General features: G+C 44.1%; 2 protein-coding genes across 7 annotated transcripts; both read left to right on the plus strand.

The window, feature by feature from the left end:
* Window positions 1–75: 75 nt before the first annotated feature.
* On the plus strand, window positions 76–10600 carry LOC110497559 (XK-related protein 5). The gene is made up of 9 exons (XM_036954516.2): window positions 76–576; window positions 1470–1665; window positions 5303–5469; window positions 5604–5737; window positions 5831–5909; window positions 6070–6239; window positions 6332–6443; window positions 6545–6978; window positions 7284–10600. Exons 1-9 carry the CDS (start codon window positions 468–470, stop codon window positions 7989–7991), a joined length of 2109 nt encoding a protein of 702 aa, XP_036810411.1. The 5' UTR covers window positions 76–467; the 3' UTR covers window positions 7992–10600.
* A 72-nt stretch (window positions 10601–10672) lies between these two features.
* LOC110497560 (cathepsin B) lies at window positions 10673–16831 on the plus strand. Of its 6 annotated transcripts, none has more exons than XM_036954517.2 (10): window positions 11297–11532; window positions 13937–13972; window positions 14134–14342; window positions 14610–14724; window positions 14803–14918; window positions 15031–15116; window positions 15221–15367; window positions 15487–15603; window positions 15710–15838; window positions 15926–16831. In XM_036954517.2, the coding sequence occupies exons 3-10, from the start codon at window positions 14140–14142 to the stop codon at window positions 15997–15999; spliced, it is 987 nt and encodes a 328-aa protein (XP_036810412.1). In that variant the 5' UTR covers window positions 11297–11532; window positions 13937–13972; window positions 14134–14139; the 3' UTR covers window positions 16000–16831. The 6 variants fall into 6 exon arrangements, with proteins under 6 accessions (XP_021429397.2, XP_036810412.1, XP_090066956.1 ...); XM_090210830.1 differs by lacking the exon at window positions 11297–11532 and adding an exon at window positions 12154–12602; XM_090210831.1 differs by lacking the exon at window positions 11297–11532 and adding an exon at window positions 12515–12748.
* The last annotated feature ends 276 nt before the right edge of the window (window positions 16832–17107 follow it).

Raw genomic sequence — 17107 nt, forward strand, 5'->3', positions numbered from 1 at the left:
AGTTGAAACAACAACCACACCCTCCCCTTTCAGGAAAAAGCTGAGGGATGGGACTGGATAAGTGTAACCACTCTCAAATTCATAGACAGAGCTATGAATACAAGGACTGACAATCCATGATATGAACATGATAATTGTAACCATGTTTGGAGGCTATATAATGAAAGAAAAAAAGCGAATATTTTGGATTCTGATGCGGGAAAGACAGCTGTACTAAGCTCATGAGATATTTACAAGGTATATTCTTCAAGAATCAATGGGTACATATCATTAATTTATACGTCCAAAAACAGATGTAGCAACTGCAGATTGACTTTTTAATGGACCATGACGGGCCATGACGTCAGAAGCCATCTTCAAAGGACTACGGATCCGAGCAGAGAACCGGGTTCTACCTTGTACCGGATTATGCTGCATGGGACTCATCACAATAACAACACAACAGTTAAAGATTCTACATATCCGTGATGAGACAATACACCACTTCCCGGGACAGGGGAGGCTCCTGCGTGGCCTGCTGCCAAGTTTGCGTTTTCGCGTTTACTGCATTTCTCATTGTGGCTGAGCGGACTGCGCGTAAGTTTATAGCACTGCCGTTACCGAGAACGACCGAAACACACCTCTCCGGTGATGGAGATAGGCCTGTTATATCTCTCACCACACCTAGGCTACACGTCAAATCATATCAGTACAGGGTTATACCACGAAAGGCTGCATGCATAAAGGTTTAATTAATTCATATTTCCTAAAGTATAAAAATGTTAATCTGCATTTCCAGATACATTCGAATCTTTATAGGTGCGTGCATCACTGGTGTTGTTTTTCTATATTTACCCAGATGGTTATGAAACCATGCAGCAGCACAGCCGCGAACACATTGCAGCTGTAGCTTTAGTTATGCTAATAGAAAAGTGGCGCATTTTTGTCATATTCGAGCGCCTTTTTCTGGGTGCCATGAATGGATAGCGGATTGGAGGGACCCGACTCTACCCTCTCTCCTATACCGCCCATCTGGTCCGGCAGATGGTTCATATTGCCGAGACAGGAGAGGGAGAAAGAGGGAGGGTAGGGGAAGAGAAAGAAAATGCAGATCTGAAGGGAGCGAGCACTGCATCGTTCGTTCAGTGGTTCTCCCAGACATGAGGAGCGTGCATTTTGTAGCCAATTAGAGATACGGAAACAGCGCAGAATCTCCCAGACCCTACCCTGGCCTCAGCCTATAGTCGTGATGGAGGTCGCACACACACATACTATGCTGAAACTGCACTTGTTCAAATGCTTAGCACGTTTGTGGTCTCGAGTCAGAACAAATGTTAATTAGGATATTAATTACACATTAGTTCGATGTTAATTACATATTGATGACATTTTGCCTGTTCACATTTGTACATAAACACCGTCAGCAAGTAGATTACAAACAAAAGTGTACATTTGTGTAGATGTACTTACCTGTGCGTGTGTCTCCACAGTGATCTACTGTTTCGTGTACTACCTGTGGGTGGGGCATAACTATTGCTATGGCCACTGGGCGGGGCTTACAGCCTTGTTTCTCCTCCCTGGATGGGGCCCCCAGTTGCTAAGTTGGCTGTGGTACCAGGCAGATGGACGTATATGCAGCAAAGATCTCAAATGGACTCACATCCTGCACCTGGGCATCTTTAGAAGGTAATGTACTACATAGCAAATGGAGCTGTGTTGATTTTTCAGTGTAACATTTCAAGTGTTAAATTCACGCTGCAAGTGTGAAATTAACACTCAGTGGCATAAAAGAGCCCCCAGTGTTGGTGTTAATAAACAGAGTTATTGTTTTACAATGTGGAAAGTAAAACAGTCCCATACACATAATTATATTTCCCAGCATGCTCTACTGTAGGTAGAATCTTTAGGATTGTTTTAATATCTGTATTTGCATGTACATTGATTCATCTTATACACTAAGATGAATAACATACATTTTTCAAAACAAATCCAACCAGTTAGTTAGATTTACTGCACCCGTTACTGATTTAAATGGTTTACGTCTTTAGGTCATCTTTTTTATCAATTTTTCTAACCCTGACAGCCATTCTGAATGCAGTTTGCTTGTGAATAAAAACTGTTGGATATCCTAACTCTGGATTTCAATAGGAATTACACATCACTTTACAAGCCAGCATAATGTGACTTGCAGGCCTGATGTGGCCTGTAATCCTGGAGTTTCCTAACACTACTGTGTTAAGGCGTCCGCATCCTTCCCCTCTGAAACAGTTTGAAACAGTTTGTGCATATATTATGATAGTTTGTGACGTTTTTGTTAGTTTTGGCCTTCGGCAAGGGTTTGTGAAGACAAAAAAATTCTCGAGGCAACGCCGAAGATCAGAAGCCGAAGTCTACGCCGATTCGACGGTGATTGGTCAACAGTAGGGATGCTTCAATAAAGTGTTTGTTGTCATTCAACGATAGACGACTCGCTTTCATGAATTTTTTTAACTTGAGAAATACTGCACCAAACATCCTAGTTAGATGTACAATTACACAACTAAGCTTTCCTCTGCAAAAATAAGAAACTGAAGATCTTGTACAACGCTGTGTACTACTCCCTTCACAGAACAGTACAAACTGGCGCTAACCAGAGTAGAAATAGGAGTGGGAGGCCCCGGTGCACAACTGAGAAAGGGGACAAGTACATTAGAGTGTCTAGTTTGAGAAACAGATGCCTCAAGTCCTCAACTGGCAGCTTCATTAAATAGTACCCACAAAACACCAGTCTCAACTGGTGGCGACTCCGGGATGTTGGCCTTCTAGGCACGGTTCCTCTGTCCAGTGTCTGTGTTCTTTTGCCCATCTTAATCTTTTCTTTTTATTAGCCAGTCTGAGGCCAGCATCCCGGAGTCACCTCTTCACTGTTGTCGTTAGGACTGGTGTTTTGCAGGTACTATTTAATGAAGCTGCCAGTTGAGGACTAGTGAGGCGTCTGTTTCTCAAACTAGACACTCTAATGTACATGTCCCCTTGCTCAGTTGTGCACCGGGGCCTCCCACTCCTCTTTCTATTCTGGTTAGAGCCAGTTTGCTCTGTTCTGTGAAGGGAGTAGTACACAGCATTGTACAAGATCTTCAGTTTCTTGGCAATTTCTCGCATGGAATAGTCATCATTTCTCAGAACAACAATAGACTGACGAGTTTCAGAAGAAAGTGCTTTGTTTCTGGCCATTTTGAGCCTGTAATCGAACCCACAAATGCTGATGCTCCAGATACTCAATTAGTCTAAAGAAGGCCAGTTTTATTGCTTCTTTAATCAGTACGATAGTTTTCAGCTGTGCTAACATAATTGCAAAACGGTTTTCTAATGATCAATTAGCCTTTTAAAATGATAAACTTGGATTAGCTAACACAACGTGCCATTGGAACACAGGAGTGATGGTTGCTGATAATGGGCCTCTGTACGCCTATGTAGATATTCCATTAAAAATCATCAGTTTCCAGCTAAAATAGTCATTTACAACATTAACAATGTTTACACTGTATTTCTGATCAATTTGATGTTATTTTAATGGACCAAAAAATTTGCTTTTCTTTCAAAAACAAGGACATTTCTAAGTGACCCCAAACTTCTGAAAGGTATTGTACTGTCGTGGCCAAACGTTTTGAGAATGACACAAATATTAATTTTCACAAAGTCTGCTGCCTCAGTTTGTATGATGGCAATTTGCATATACTCCAGAATGTTATGAAGAGTGATCAGATGAATTGCAATTAATTGCAAAGTCCCTCTTTGCCATGCAAATGAACTGAATCCCCCAAAAACATTTCCACTGCATTTCAGCCCTGCCACAAAAGGACAGGCTGACATCATGTCAGTGATTTCCTCGTTAACACAGGTGTGAGTGTTGACGAGGACAAGGCTGGAGATCACTCTGTCATGCTGATTGAGTTCCAATAACAGACTGGAAGCTTAAAAAAGAGGGTGGTGCTTGGAATCATTGTTCTTCCTATGTCAACCATGGTTACCTGCAAGGAAACACGTGCCGTCATCATTGCTTTGCACAAAAAGGGCTTCACAGGCAAGAATATTGCTGCCAGTAAGATTGCACCTAAATCAACCATTTATCGGATCATCAAGAACTTCAAGGAGAGCGGTTCAATTGTTGTGAAGAAGGCTTCAGGGTGCCCAAGAAAGTCCAGCAAGCGCCAGGACCGTCTCCTAAAGTTGATTCAGCTGCGGGATCGGGGCACCACCAGTACAGAGCTTGCTCAGGAATGGCAGCAGGGGCCTCCCGGGTGACACAGTGGTTAAGGGTGCTGTACTGCAGCGCTAGCTGCGCCCCCAGAGACTCTGGGTTCGCGCCCAGGCTCTGTCGTAACCGGCCGCGACCGGGAGGTCCGTGGGGCGACACACAATTGGCCTAGCTTCGTCCGGGTTAGGGAGGGTTTGGCCGGTAGGGAAATCCTTGTCTCATCGCGCACCAGCGACTCCTGTGGCGGGCCGGGCGCAGTGCGCGCTAACCAAGGTTGCACGGTGTTTCCTCCGACACATTGGTGCGGCTGGCTTCCGGGTTGGATGGCGCTGTGTTAAGAAGCAGTGCGGCTTGGTCGGGTTGTGTATCGGAGGACGCATGACTTTCAACCTTCGTCTCTCCCGAGTCCGTACGGGAGTTGTAGCGATGAGACAATATAGTAGCTACTAAAAAACAATTGGATACCACGAAATTGGGGAGAAAAAAGGGGTAAAAATTCAACAACCAAAAAATAAAGAAAAAAGTGATTGATTTTGATTTGGAAATCTGTTCTAAAGTATTCCTACAAATAATAGAGAGATATATGTGATTGTATTAAAATGTAAGCAAGGTTTGTAATGATTATGTTTTAGTCAAATATTATGTCTGTTTGGGCTTTTTGCGGTCTACAAATTATTTTAATTATATTTCGGCCCCCTGATCATCCACTCAAGAAAAAATTGGGCCACGGCTGAATCTAGTCCCTACCATACAGTGTTAAAACAACACCCAAAATGACTTACTGTAACAGTGTTTTTGTTTAACACTAATATATATATATATATATATATATATGCAGTTTACATTTTCTACACTACAGAGTGTTACATTAACACTATAATCAGAGCACTTTTTACACTCAGAGATAGTGTTAAAATGAACTATTTAAGTGTTGATTTAACACTGCAAATTTTGCTGTGTGCTACTGTAGTACCTCTTTAGGTTTAGGGGTCAGAGGTGAGAGGTCAGTGATGAAACAAAAACACTGAGCTGAACTCTGTGTTGAAGTGTCTCACTCCCTCTTACTCTGTTGTGTGTGTGTTCCAGGTTATGGGAGACTATGACATCCACTGGAGAGGATCGGTGTAGTGAGATAATGCAGCAGGCTGATGTTTCAGCTCTCCGCCTGTTGGAGGCACTGGTGGTAACTCTGCCACAGACTGTCTTGCAGACATATGTCCTCATCTGTACCGATGTAGGACTCTCTTCACCAGGTACTACTTGTCTGTGTGTGTGTGTGTGTGTCTGTGTGTGTGTTTGATACAATCACCCTACAGAGTATTCATATTATCTATCCCTCTACCTCTCTCCCCAACCTCTTTCTCTCTCTCTCGCGCTCTCTCTTCAGTGTCAGTGTGTTTTGCGGTGTGCCTGCTGTCCCTGGCCTGGGCCTTAGTGTTGTATGCCAGAGCCTGTTCCCTCATCAGACCTGGACATCTCCCCATGACCCCTGCTGCTATTGCCTGTAGACTGCTCTGGAGGGTAGGAGGGCTGGCTGGGCTGGGTGTGTGTTTGTGTGTGTGGAAGTGTGGAAGTGTGTGTGTGATAGTAACAGACTTATTGTCTTGTGTTTAGGTCAGTATGTTGGGAGCACGTCTCGCCACCCTCACTCTCTTCACACGCCTGTTCCGCCAGTGGGTACTTGGTGTTATTGGTGAGTGTGTGTATATATGTGTGCATGTGTCTCTTTTAGTGTGCGTTTGTAGATAGATGTGTGTGTGTGTGTGTGTGTGTGTGTGTGTGTGTGTGTGTGTGTGTGTGTGTGTGTGTGTGTGAACATTCAGTGATGTTTGTCCTGTTCCTGTGTGTCTCAGGTCTTCACTGGTTGGGTGCTACGTTCTGGTTGGTGTCGCAGCAGAGTGACATCATTAAAACGCCATTGCACTGGCGCCTGTTCAACCTGGTTCTGGGAGCTGTTCACATCTTCCTCTTCCTCAACGTCAAAGACGGAGCCTCCAGATGCCGCATGGCCGGCTTCTACTTGGTGTGTGTGTGTGTGTGTGTGTGTGTGTGTGTGTGTGTGTGTGTGTGTGTGTATGTGTGTGTGTGTGTAACTCTCTCTACTCTCTCCTGCAGGCCATGTTTATCGAGAACGCTCTTCTTCTGCTGGCAGGTTCCGACTTCTTCAGTGTTGCATCATGGGATAGCATGGGTATCCCAGCCGCCGTGTTCTGTAGTTTCCTCATTGGTGAGACACGCACACACACACACACACACACGCACGGGCGCGCGCACACACGCACACACACTCATACTCACACACTCATATGTCGGTCTTTGTTATTACAGGAGTGATAGCTTTAGTCCTGTACTACCGGTTCCTCCACCCTAAGTCCTTTGAGATCTTCCAGAGCATACGTCACCATGGAATGGGCGGAGCTTGTGCAGTCCGGGGCTCTTCTCTCTCATTGGAAGAGAAGAGCCATCGCCACAGTCAACTTGTGGGTGGCGGGAATCTGCTGGAGCTCCCTAGCCAATGGCAGGGCTGGAAGCACCACCACTGGTTGCTGATTCGCCTAGCCATGAAGACAGGTGATGTGGCTAGAATAAGCCATGCCTATGGTGAAGGGGGATTGGTCAGGCTGCTGGGACTAGAGGAAGAGACTCTGCCAAGGTCCCCAGACATTCCGCAACGTTCTCTCAACGTTCCACAAGATTCCCCCATCGTTCCACAATCTTCTCCCATAGTTCCCCAGGTTGACGAGGTCAGACAGGTGGAGGAGGTGAGATGAGCACCCAATTCCATTTTTCCCCCTTCTCCTTGAAGTGTATCCTTGGCAGGTTATTGTTTTGGTCAAGTTTCTGTGTCATGTTTAGATGTTCAAAACGCCGATATTTTCCAAATAAACCCGCACTCTGGTATCTGCTTTTGAATGGGTGCAGATTTATTTGTTATTCTCTACTACTGTTGGATGTTCTCTGATAAGTTATCTATTTCCTGGATGTGAAAACAGGACAAATATAAGCACCAACCAAATTATTATTATTATAGAATATCATTCACCATAGCTGTCCTTCTTCTTCCTAGGTTATAAAGGCAGCCCCAGCCAGAGACATCATCAGTGAGGTGAGACAGGCAGTGAGACAGGGGGAGGTGAGACATGTGCTGCCCTCACCCTCTCCCATCCAGGAAGTCAACCCGCCGCTGGTGGAGGTCCTAGTTGAGGAGGTCAGAGGTCACCTCTCTGATCCCTCCAACCCGCAAGACGACTCCAGCCCCCCTCATTCCAGTCCCCCTCCCTCTGAAGAACGAGATGAGGAAGACTTCCAGAGCGCAACCTACTGCTCCCCCACACCCTCTTCACCCAAGTACCCAGACTACCGCCACATCGACAGCAACGTGGTCACCTCGAACACCGAAGGGTCATCTTCTGCGGGGTCACTGGATGCCAGACGTGATTCGTCACCAGAGAGATCACCGTCCCTGCTGTTGGGCATGGGAAGCCCCCAGCGGAACTTTAACCCCACGGAGTCTGGCACCGCCTTGTACTTCAGCACTGACGCAGTCTCCCCATCCAGTGGCAGTTACCTGGGCTGGGGCTCTGAGCTGTCGCCCATCTCCACCTACCGGAGACCCTACCGCATCAGGGAGCCCCTCTTTACCTCCACCCCCAGACAGGAGCCTCGTGCTGTTCCAGAGGAACCAGGTCCTAGCCCCTCTACCACCGCCACCACCACCACGCACGCTAGAAAACAACTGGTCCAGTTTGTAGACCATAGAGAAAAATTGATCTAAAGGAGGACAATGGGTGGAGTGAGATGATCAGACCTGGTCAAATACATGTAAAATACTCTCAAATACTTATTAAGGTGTATTTGATTTAGCTTGACCGGGGTGGAGCTGGGTGGGTGAGGTTTACACTTTCGGGACTATTTAATTGGTTCCATTGTACCACTGTTCCATTCCATTCCAAGCTAAATCAAGTGTGCCTAAAGTATTTAAAAGTATTTAACATTATTGTATTTGACCCAGGTCTAGAGATGATAAAGAACACAAAATATAGAGAATATGTTACAAGATATATGACGTTAGCCTGAGTGTCAGGCTGGTTCTGTATTCAACAGTGCTATTACAAAATTGTTGTCATGCCAGACAACTGGTCTATTACTAGCCAAGGGCTTGTTGACTAAATTAGAACCAGCTCGGCACCCAGGTTAGCCAGACGTGTTTCACACTAAATAACAATAGCTTGTCTTGAGTATCCATTTTAATTAGCCGGTGTGAGGTTGTGAATCCACATGTATCTATCACACACAAACACACTAACAAGAGAAACTGCATTGGAAGTAGTCTTTAGTGAAGGAACAGAGGGATGTCCTTTTGCTCTTAGGCCCTGATTCAATCAATCACAGATTAAGAAAACTGCACTGTGAGTATGCTCAGAATGTCCATGCAGTATTATTTTAATAACAGATGCGGTTTCATGTTGACATTGAATGATAATGTCCGTGAGAGTAATGGCGTGTGTGGTGTGTCAGATTTAACATGGTTAACGCCTCTGCTAGAGGATATACCATAGAAATAGAATCTAAAACTAGAATCTAAAACTAGATTATATTTCTATGACATAGAAATTGTGAGTGAACCCTCAGTGTGGTTTACTTTATGCTATGGATTGAATTAGTGCCATCATAAAGCGTTATGATTCATCTGTAGGCTATGATAGCTTAAGTTGGGGTTTATTACGGTTTGACAGAGAAGAGAGTTCATATGTTTGTCTTTGCTTCTTTCTTTCTTGTATATAACTGCAATAATTTGAGGCAGTTTGCACTTTTACGAGGTATTATGATATGATTGGGATAATTGAAGGGGTGCTAATAGTTAGTCAACGGAGACGCTCTGATCACATGTTAGGTTTTACTCTACTATTATAGGCTACTGTATATACATTCATTATTATAGTATTCAAATGTGATATTTAATCTAAAGGTAACCTAACAATAATAGGTCATGTACGTAAATACTTTCATTATGTGAAATTTTAACCGATATTCTTACTCTTATTTACTATTTGTTTACAGCTAGTCCCGACATGTCAAGCAGACCTTTAAGTCTGATAGGTACTAGTATTTAAATATATACAAAATTATTCAAATGCGTTCAGTGTTCAATTCATTTCGGTCAGTATAGGTGCTATTTCTAAATCTCGAATTTACCTCAAATGGCGAAGATATAAGATCTTTGTGAACCATTGTCGGGAGAAATCATTTCTATTTCTGTGAGACAGGAGAAAGATCCAACTAATCGTATCTATTCACGTGGCATCAAAGCAGACTGTATCTATCAGTGTGGAAGTGCCTGAAACAAGCTGCTAGTAGTATTGATGAGCTTCCGGATCCTCTACAGCCTGGTCCTATTCCTATCCCTATCCTTACCTTAGTCCCTAAGGGGGCCCTTTGTTCCTAGAAGGGGCTAGGGAGAGAAATAGAGCTAGGCCAATCTAGAGGTTATAGGTCATGTGCTGCTATGGATGTTTGGAGGTCAGTGTTATCAGAATGTTGTCTTTTTTACATTGTTTTTTACTGTCGTTTATTTTTTGTTTCATTGTGTTTATAGTGAATTCAGAACTAACTTTGTCCCCAGGCTCAAGAGAGAGAGAGACAGCTCGGGACGAGATTAGTTCAGAACTATTGTTTTATCTCTGTTGATATAAAGGGAATGTGTGAGCTACCTAGAGCTGAGGAAAATGGTACTACTGCATGCTCGTCCTTATTTTTACACAGCCTGTCAAAGACAGTGTACTGTATCTAATGATAGATGTGAAAAGAGAAATCACTTACACACACGTTGCATTAGCCAGCTTTTAGAATGTATGTCTATGCAAAGTTAATATACTAGCTAATATAGCCTACTAATATCAGTATGGACTTTTAAATGTATCTTGGTGCACAAACACGCTTTAGAATGCTATCTCAATGCCTGGCTTGATAAGGAAATAATCAGCGCTTGCCTTGTAGAAACGACAGCATCAGCTGCAATGGCTGTCAGTCTCATTGCCTTATCTGTATATGCTCGTCACAATGAATGGAAGGGTGCACTTCAATTTCCAGCTTCCTGCATTGTATACATCTTCTTTTTTTTTTTTTGCCCACATTTACTGTATGAAATGTGTACAGTAGTGTTGTCCAGTAGTGTGATTCACTGTGTTTTGACTCGGTAAAGTTTTGTATCTGTACTTGACAATGTATTAATAAGATCTTGTTGTTGTTGTTGTTATTATTGTTACACCAGGTGAACGTGATGCATCTGATTGCCTCATCTAATGTCAATATTCAAATAATATAATGGCTATTCATAATTGTATAAAGTACACCTGAATAAACACTAGCGTTACCACAATGGAAGGATGCTGTCGCTGTTGTTTATCTAGTCATGCAGACGACCAGGGTTCAAGGCCAATCTGTCACACCTTCTTTATTCTGTTTCTTCATGATTATCTAATAAGTTGTTTGTCAGCTGAGTTAAACGAACAGAGGAACAGAAAGAAGACTGATCATTCATTAGTTACACAATAGCTTTGCTGTGGTTGATGTCTTTTGCCCTCTGATGCTTTATTTTATATGATGACTTGGCTTGTTTTGCAGTCACAAGTTGTTCTTGAAACACAGTATTTTGTGTAGAAAGTGTTAGTAAATGCAAATCCTATAGGCCTACGTTTCTGCTTTACCTGCATCGAGGGGCCTGTTCAGGATGAGTGTATTTATTTGTATTTTACCTTTATTTAACTAGGCAAGTCAGTTAAGAACAAATTCGTATTCTTATAAAATGACAGCCTACCAAAAAGCAAAAGGCCTCTTGCGGGGACCGGGGCTGAGAAAAATAAATAAATGTAATTAAAATATAGGGCAAAACACACATCACGACAAGAGAGACAACACAACATGACATAAAGAGACCTAAAACAACAACATAGTAATGGTAGCAACAACAAGGCAACAGCCAACATGTTAGCACCCCAAAACATGGTCCAAACATTATTGGGCTAGAACTGTCTGACATTGTGCACATTTCATCTCGCCTGAATATATCCCCTACTCATCATAGTTGTTATAAATAAATAGGCCTATAGTGGTTAAATCACGGGCCTATTGTATCAACTTACTCGTTACCAAATCTAAAGTGCATCTGCAAGAATCACGAGGGATACGCCAGAGGCTCGTGACAAGTCACGTGATTCGCCGGAATTGAACTTCAGACTCGGGAAGGCGAAAGCAGTTTAAGAAAGGTGCACGTGTAGTGTAATTGTTATTCGGTACACCGGACAAGCAGACAACAGGTAACGTATCTGAATTCACAACTTGGGGAATGTTAATGTAGCTACAGGAACTGGCAACATCGTTAGCTAGTTTACGTTAACTACTATAGGCAACAATAGCTACACTAACGTTAATTCGCAAGCTAGCAAGATTGTCCTCTTGGATAAGACAACAATGGATAGATAACGTTAGCTAGTTATTTATTTCCTGATGTACATTTTGTTGTGACACACAGATCGATATTAATGTTACTTAGAATGACTTAACGTTATGCGGTTTGAAACGCGGCGGTGTTGTTTTGGGCGGTGTCTCTGTCAGCCAGTTACGTTACTTTCAGAGTGCCAGTTCTGAAATGGGTTGATGGCAACCTGATGCTATTCTCGTCTCACAACTTGTTTTCGCTATACGCGTGTGCGCGCTATGAGTTGTGCGATGACAATCTGCAATGACTAGAACTCTCAATACCTTTTCTCAAAGACATTTTCTGAAAGGGTTCGGATAAATTCCCTACCCTATGTAAGCAACATGTCTGGACTGGTATGTAACGGAAATCCTGGTTTCAATGTAAACAAGTCTGATAGCCCCGGATAAGAAATTGATAGCCAGACACTCCTTAGTAATTGGATCTCAAAGTGACTCTTGTGGTGTCCGAAGTCAAGTGATCTGAAGTGCCTGGGCCACCCCCCATTTCATATGCAGTGTTCTTCACTCCTGTCCTGGTCACCCTGTGTACAGGCATTTTGTCCAAGTCTACTAGCCAAATACTTAATTCAACCAACGAACTTCATGTCTTGATGGTTATTTGATTGAGTAGCTAGCTCAATCGTGTGTGTTGGTGTTTAGCCAGAGCGAAATCCTGTCCGTACAGGTTCTATCTAGACCGTTATATGCGGGTGCTTGCAGACCGACCAACCAACGTTTGTCAGTTAATTTCCCATGTGATGAGGCTAGTGATTCATGTCAAAGCAGAACAATAAGAGTCACTGCTGAGAAATACTCTTTCCATTTCCTCTGTGGGTTTATGAGTGTGTGGGTACAATTTGTGGTGCGCTCCAACAGGAATCTGTAACAAAACTTCGTAGATAACAAGGTTGGTAACAAACAACGAATACAAAGTTGTATAGCGGCAGAATAAAATGGCTATTTAATCACGTTTTCACTCATTTTTTTCGGGAATAAACAAGTTATGTCCTCACTCTGGTAGCCTATGGACAAACATTAAGAATAAGCTACGTGGTGAGTAGATGCCTATTCGGCAGCTAGTTAGCTAGGTGAATTGATCCATGTTACTTTGTATGCCTTTGTTGGCATTCTTGTACATTACGAAGTTTTTGGAACAGATTCCTTTTGGAACGTTCCACCCTTTTTGAATGCCTGTTCTGACAGAAGTTCAGGTATTTTCCCCTTACTAAACGTTGCACTGTTTATCTCCTTTTGAGACTAGTTTAGACGTGGTTGGAGTTACCCTAACCTTGACCTACTGATGGAAGACATGGTGCTGCTTTATCAATTGCCAATGGGATAGCTTGTTGCACCAGTCTCAGACAGGATGGGAAAAAAATGTATTCTAGGCATGTAGCAATACCCTTAACTTTAATCAAGTCAAAAAATGAAATCTGAAAATCTTGGTGAGTCATATGTTCCTCTACCATATGACCAGTGGTCCTGTGCTTTAGAGAAGTTATTGCTACTGGCCCTGCCTATTAGGGAAGTAGTACTTGGCTGCCTGCCTGGCTGAATAGTGTCAATGCTGAGTTCAGAGGAGTCCTAGGCAGTCATGTTTTCGAGGGGAATTTCATGTTGAACTACTTGCCCCTTTCTAGATGATTTTGCTGCTGACTTATGCCTGCCATGTGACTTCTATATATCTATATCTGAACCATGCACACACCACACCCTCTGCCCTGGTATTGATCTGTGGGTTTGATCCAAGTCCCCCCCCCCCCTCCCTCCAGTTAAACGGAAGACTTCTTCTTTCTGTCCTCTTGATCTGATTGTGCTGAGTGGTCTGTTCTGTGGCCTTGCTCTTAAGAGCTGCTTTAGTTCAGCTCATGTGTTTGTGTCCCTGCATGACTGCAGACGCCAGTCTGCAGGTGGTAGGTCTGCATGTGGTATTAGCTTTGTTATTAACTAGCCTTCACCTTTACAAGGATCACATGGAGTGGAGATGTAACGGATGTGAAACGGCTAGCTTAGTTAGCGGTGGTGCGCGCTAAATAGCGTTTCAATCGGTGACGTCACTTGCTCTGAGACCTTGAAGTAGTTCCCCTTGCTCTGCAAGGGCCGCGGCTTTTCTGGAGCGATGGGTAACGATGCTTCGTGGGTGACTGTTGATGTGTGCAGAGGGTCCCTGGTTCGCGCCGGGTTATGGGTGAGGGGACGGTCTAAAGTTATACTGCTAAAGAGATGATTCTCTTTCAACAGTTGGTGGAAGAATTCCCATCGTCAGTCGACATCTCGGTAAATGTGCCACATTCCACATTTAGTTAAGTCTAATTTCCACCTGTGGGTGTCTAGATACGGGGTTGACTTCGTCTGGGCACGCAAATGTCCAAAACTACATTGCCTTACTCTTCTTTAGTTTGCACTCCAGTTCCCATGATGCCTTCATGTCCTTACAGGAAGTGATGTGGTGTGTGCTGTTGCTGGTGTCTGGGCTGTCAATCAGCTGGGCCCGGCCCCGTCTACCTCCGCTCTCCCATGAGATGGTAAACTACATCAACGAGGCCAACACTACATGGAAGGCTGGCCACAACTTTCATAATGTGGACTACAGCTACGTCAAGAAGCTGTGTGGCACCCTGCTCAAAGGACCCAAACTCTCCACCATGTGAGTGTCAGCTGTGTGTGGGTTGTATTGAGGGAATGTACTAGCTAGTGTGTTGGTGCTGAATCGAGAGACTGCAAGAAGGAAGTGAAAAGTTGCTAAACGTCAGGTTGATTCCACCAACACTACACAGTAACAGTACACATGTTCAGTCTTGGTCCTCTCCTGTTATTCTCTCCCTTCTTTCTCCATGGCTCTCTCTGGAGGGTTAGTGTGTAAGGTTGGTTGTAGCATGTAAGGTTAATGACTGCCTTGTTCTCTCCTCTGTAGGGTGCAGTATACAGGGGACATGGAGCTGCCTAAAAACTTTGACCCCAGACTGCAGTGGCCCAACTGCCCCACTCTGAAGGAGGTCAGGGACCAGGGCTCCTGTGGCAGCTGCTGGGTAAGAACACACACACGGATATTCCTGTGACTGATCTGTGAAGTTGAGTGCGTGTTTGACATGCTTGTTCCTCTGAAGGCGTTTGGTGCTGCGGAGGCCATCTCAGACCGCGTGTGTATCCACAGCAACGCCAAAGTCAGCGTGGAGATCTCCTCTGAAGACCTGCTCAGCTGTTGTGAAAGTTGTGGCATGGGGTATGTGCATATAAATGTTTCTCGTTCACCTGCGCTGTGCCCTGGGTTTGCGCAAGGAATCGGCGGTTGGTGGGATTTGTGCGCTTGCATTGTTAACGGTCTGTGTTCTTAGATGTAATGGTGGTTACCCCTCTGCTGCGTGGGACTTCTGGACTAAAGAGGGGCTGGTCTCTGGAGGACTCTATGACTCTCACATTGGTGAGTAGTGAGCACACTCTCACTGTTTCCCCACAGTCGTCCCTACTCCATCCTCTCTGAGCATCATGTGAAACGCACTTATTCTCTGTCTGGTCTCCTCTCAGGTTGCAGGCCCTACTCCATCCCTCCCTGTGAGCACCATGTCAACGGCACACGACCCCCCTGTAAAGGAGAGGAGGGTGACACACCACAATGTACCAACCAGTGTGAGCCGGGATACACACCTGGCTACAAGCAGGACAAGCACTTCGGTAAGACGCATGCATTATGTATTACTTTGAAAATGAGTGATTTAATCTGTACTGTTAGTGTATTCAAGCAAGGCTCTGGCCCATGGAGATGCACATGCCCTATCTCCTGTCTCCTCTAGGTAAGCGTTCGTACAGTGTGCCCTCTGACGAGAAGGAGATCATGAAGGAGCTCTACAAGAATGGGCCTGTAGAGGGTGCTTTCACTGTCTATGAAGATTTCCTGCTCTACAAGTCTGGTGAGGTCACGCACTTATTTTCCACTCTTTTGCTTTCATTTACCCACTCTTCATTCTATCAAACATTTTTCCTATTTCTCACATCCTAACACTTATCTCTCTATAGGTGTGTACCGGCATGTCTCTGGTAGTGCAGTAGGAGGCCATGCCATTAAGGTCCTAGGCTGGGGAGAGGAGGGGGGAACTCCTTACTGGCTGGCTGCTAACTCCTGGAACACTGACTGGGGAGATAATGGTGAGACACTGGTCAAATAAGACCTCACCTGTTGAGAAATAGCTTTTTCTGGTGTCTAATGTGTGTATTTTCTCTCCTGTGTCTCAGGTTTCTTCAAGATCGTGCGAGGTGAGGACCACTGTGGCATCGAGTCGGAGATGGTGGCTGGCATCCCTTTGTAACCATGACAATGTTAACAGGATGTGATGAGGCGGCTGCAGATGCGCCGGTTTCCTGTCCACTAGACGGAGACCCGGCAACTCTGTAGTTCCAAAATAAATAATTTAAGAGAAGGAAACTCCACCCTATCAGAGGGAAAGATGGAGCTACTACCATATTGCTCATACCTGTCCTATTCTGATTTGCTTCAGATCTGAGTAGTGTGTAAGAGGAGTGGCTAGGGTTCTATTTGGACCATGGCTTAGTCTATTTTTAGTTCAATGTTTCACTTTTTTTGAACTACAGGACAGAACACTACTAATGTCTGTGGTACAGTGTTACCTATGGCTCATGTTACATGTATGACCAGTTGTCTCGGGGTGGCTCTGGGCCAATGTCACACCGGGTGTCTCTAGTGGCTTCCTCTTGTCTGACAACACAGAATGGGTGAAGGCAATGTGGAGGATCCCTGTGACGTATATGCTTTCACCTGTCCAGTTTTGTCAGTGCAGGGAGAATAATCACTATAGACTATTGAGACCGTCCCCAGTGAGTGATGTTGCCAGTGATGGCAAGGTCACTAGCTATGCTAAAATACTTCTGTCCCAGTATGCATTTATTTAATTATGCTTTAAGTGTTAAAGCCCTTTTTTTAGAAAATATTTTTCATTCAACGTGATCAGTTGTGCACATTTTGTTAACTTGGATCATCATTGAGAAATGGATGAGTTTTTGTTGTACTGATGGGTTGTGATTTGAATGATTTTTCTAATGGTTCTCTCCTTACTCTGATCAAAAGTGTTCTGAGATGCTTGTTTGAGTTACATGATGAAATAAAAGTTGACTTGGCCTCAACTGTCATGTCCTTCAGTGGATCCTCCCCCCCCAGAACATGTTTTTCTAAACGTCCACCTAACGTTCTATACATGCATGCCTCGGCATTCTGTTTTACTTTGACCCATCTGGTGACTGAATTGTCATTAGTAGGTATGGACCCATATGCACTTGTGGGTTTTAATAGTGTAAGCAACATGGTGAGACTTCCACATACTGGTAGCTTAGATGGCAAGGTGGTGAATATTACCATATTGCTTACAGCTGTCAAATCCTCTTGGCTCTCCAAGTGCTTAG

Source organism: Oncorhynchus mykiss, chromosome 19 (assembly GCF_057628025.1).
Source record: "Oncorhynchus mykiss isolate SJ-2025 chromosome 19, ASM5762802v1, whole genome shotgun sequence".
NCBI lineage: Eukaryota > Metazoa > Chordata > Actinopteri > Salmoniformes > Salmonidae > Oncorhynchus > Oncorhynchus mykiss.

Coding starts and splice junctions, on each gene's coding strand:
- LOC110497559 (XM_036954516.2), top strand. CDS start 468: ATGAGACAATACACCACTTCCCGGGACAGGGGAGGCTCCTGCGTGGCC. Junction 1,666..5,302: donor CACCTGGGCATCTTTAGAAG/GTAATGTACTAC, acceptor TGTGTGTTCCAG/GTTATGGGAGACTATGACAT. Junction 6,979..7,283: donor AGGTCAGACAGGTGGAGGAG/GTGAGATGAGCA, acceptor TCTTCTTCCTAG/GTTATAAAGGCAGCCCCAGC.
- LOC110497560 (XM_021573722.3), top strand. CDS start 14,140: ATGTGGTGTGTGCTGTTGCTGGTGTCTGGGCTGTCAATCAGCTGGGCC. Junction 15,117..15,220: donor ACTCTATGACTCTCACATTG/GTGAGTAGTGAG, acceptor GTCTCCTCTCAG/GTTGCAGGCCCTACTCCATC. Junction 15,368..15,486: donor CAAGCAGGACAAGCACTTCG/GTAAGACGCATG, acceptor TGTCTCCTCTAG/GTAAGCGTTCGTACAGTGTG.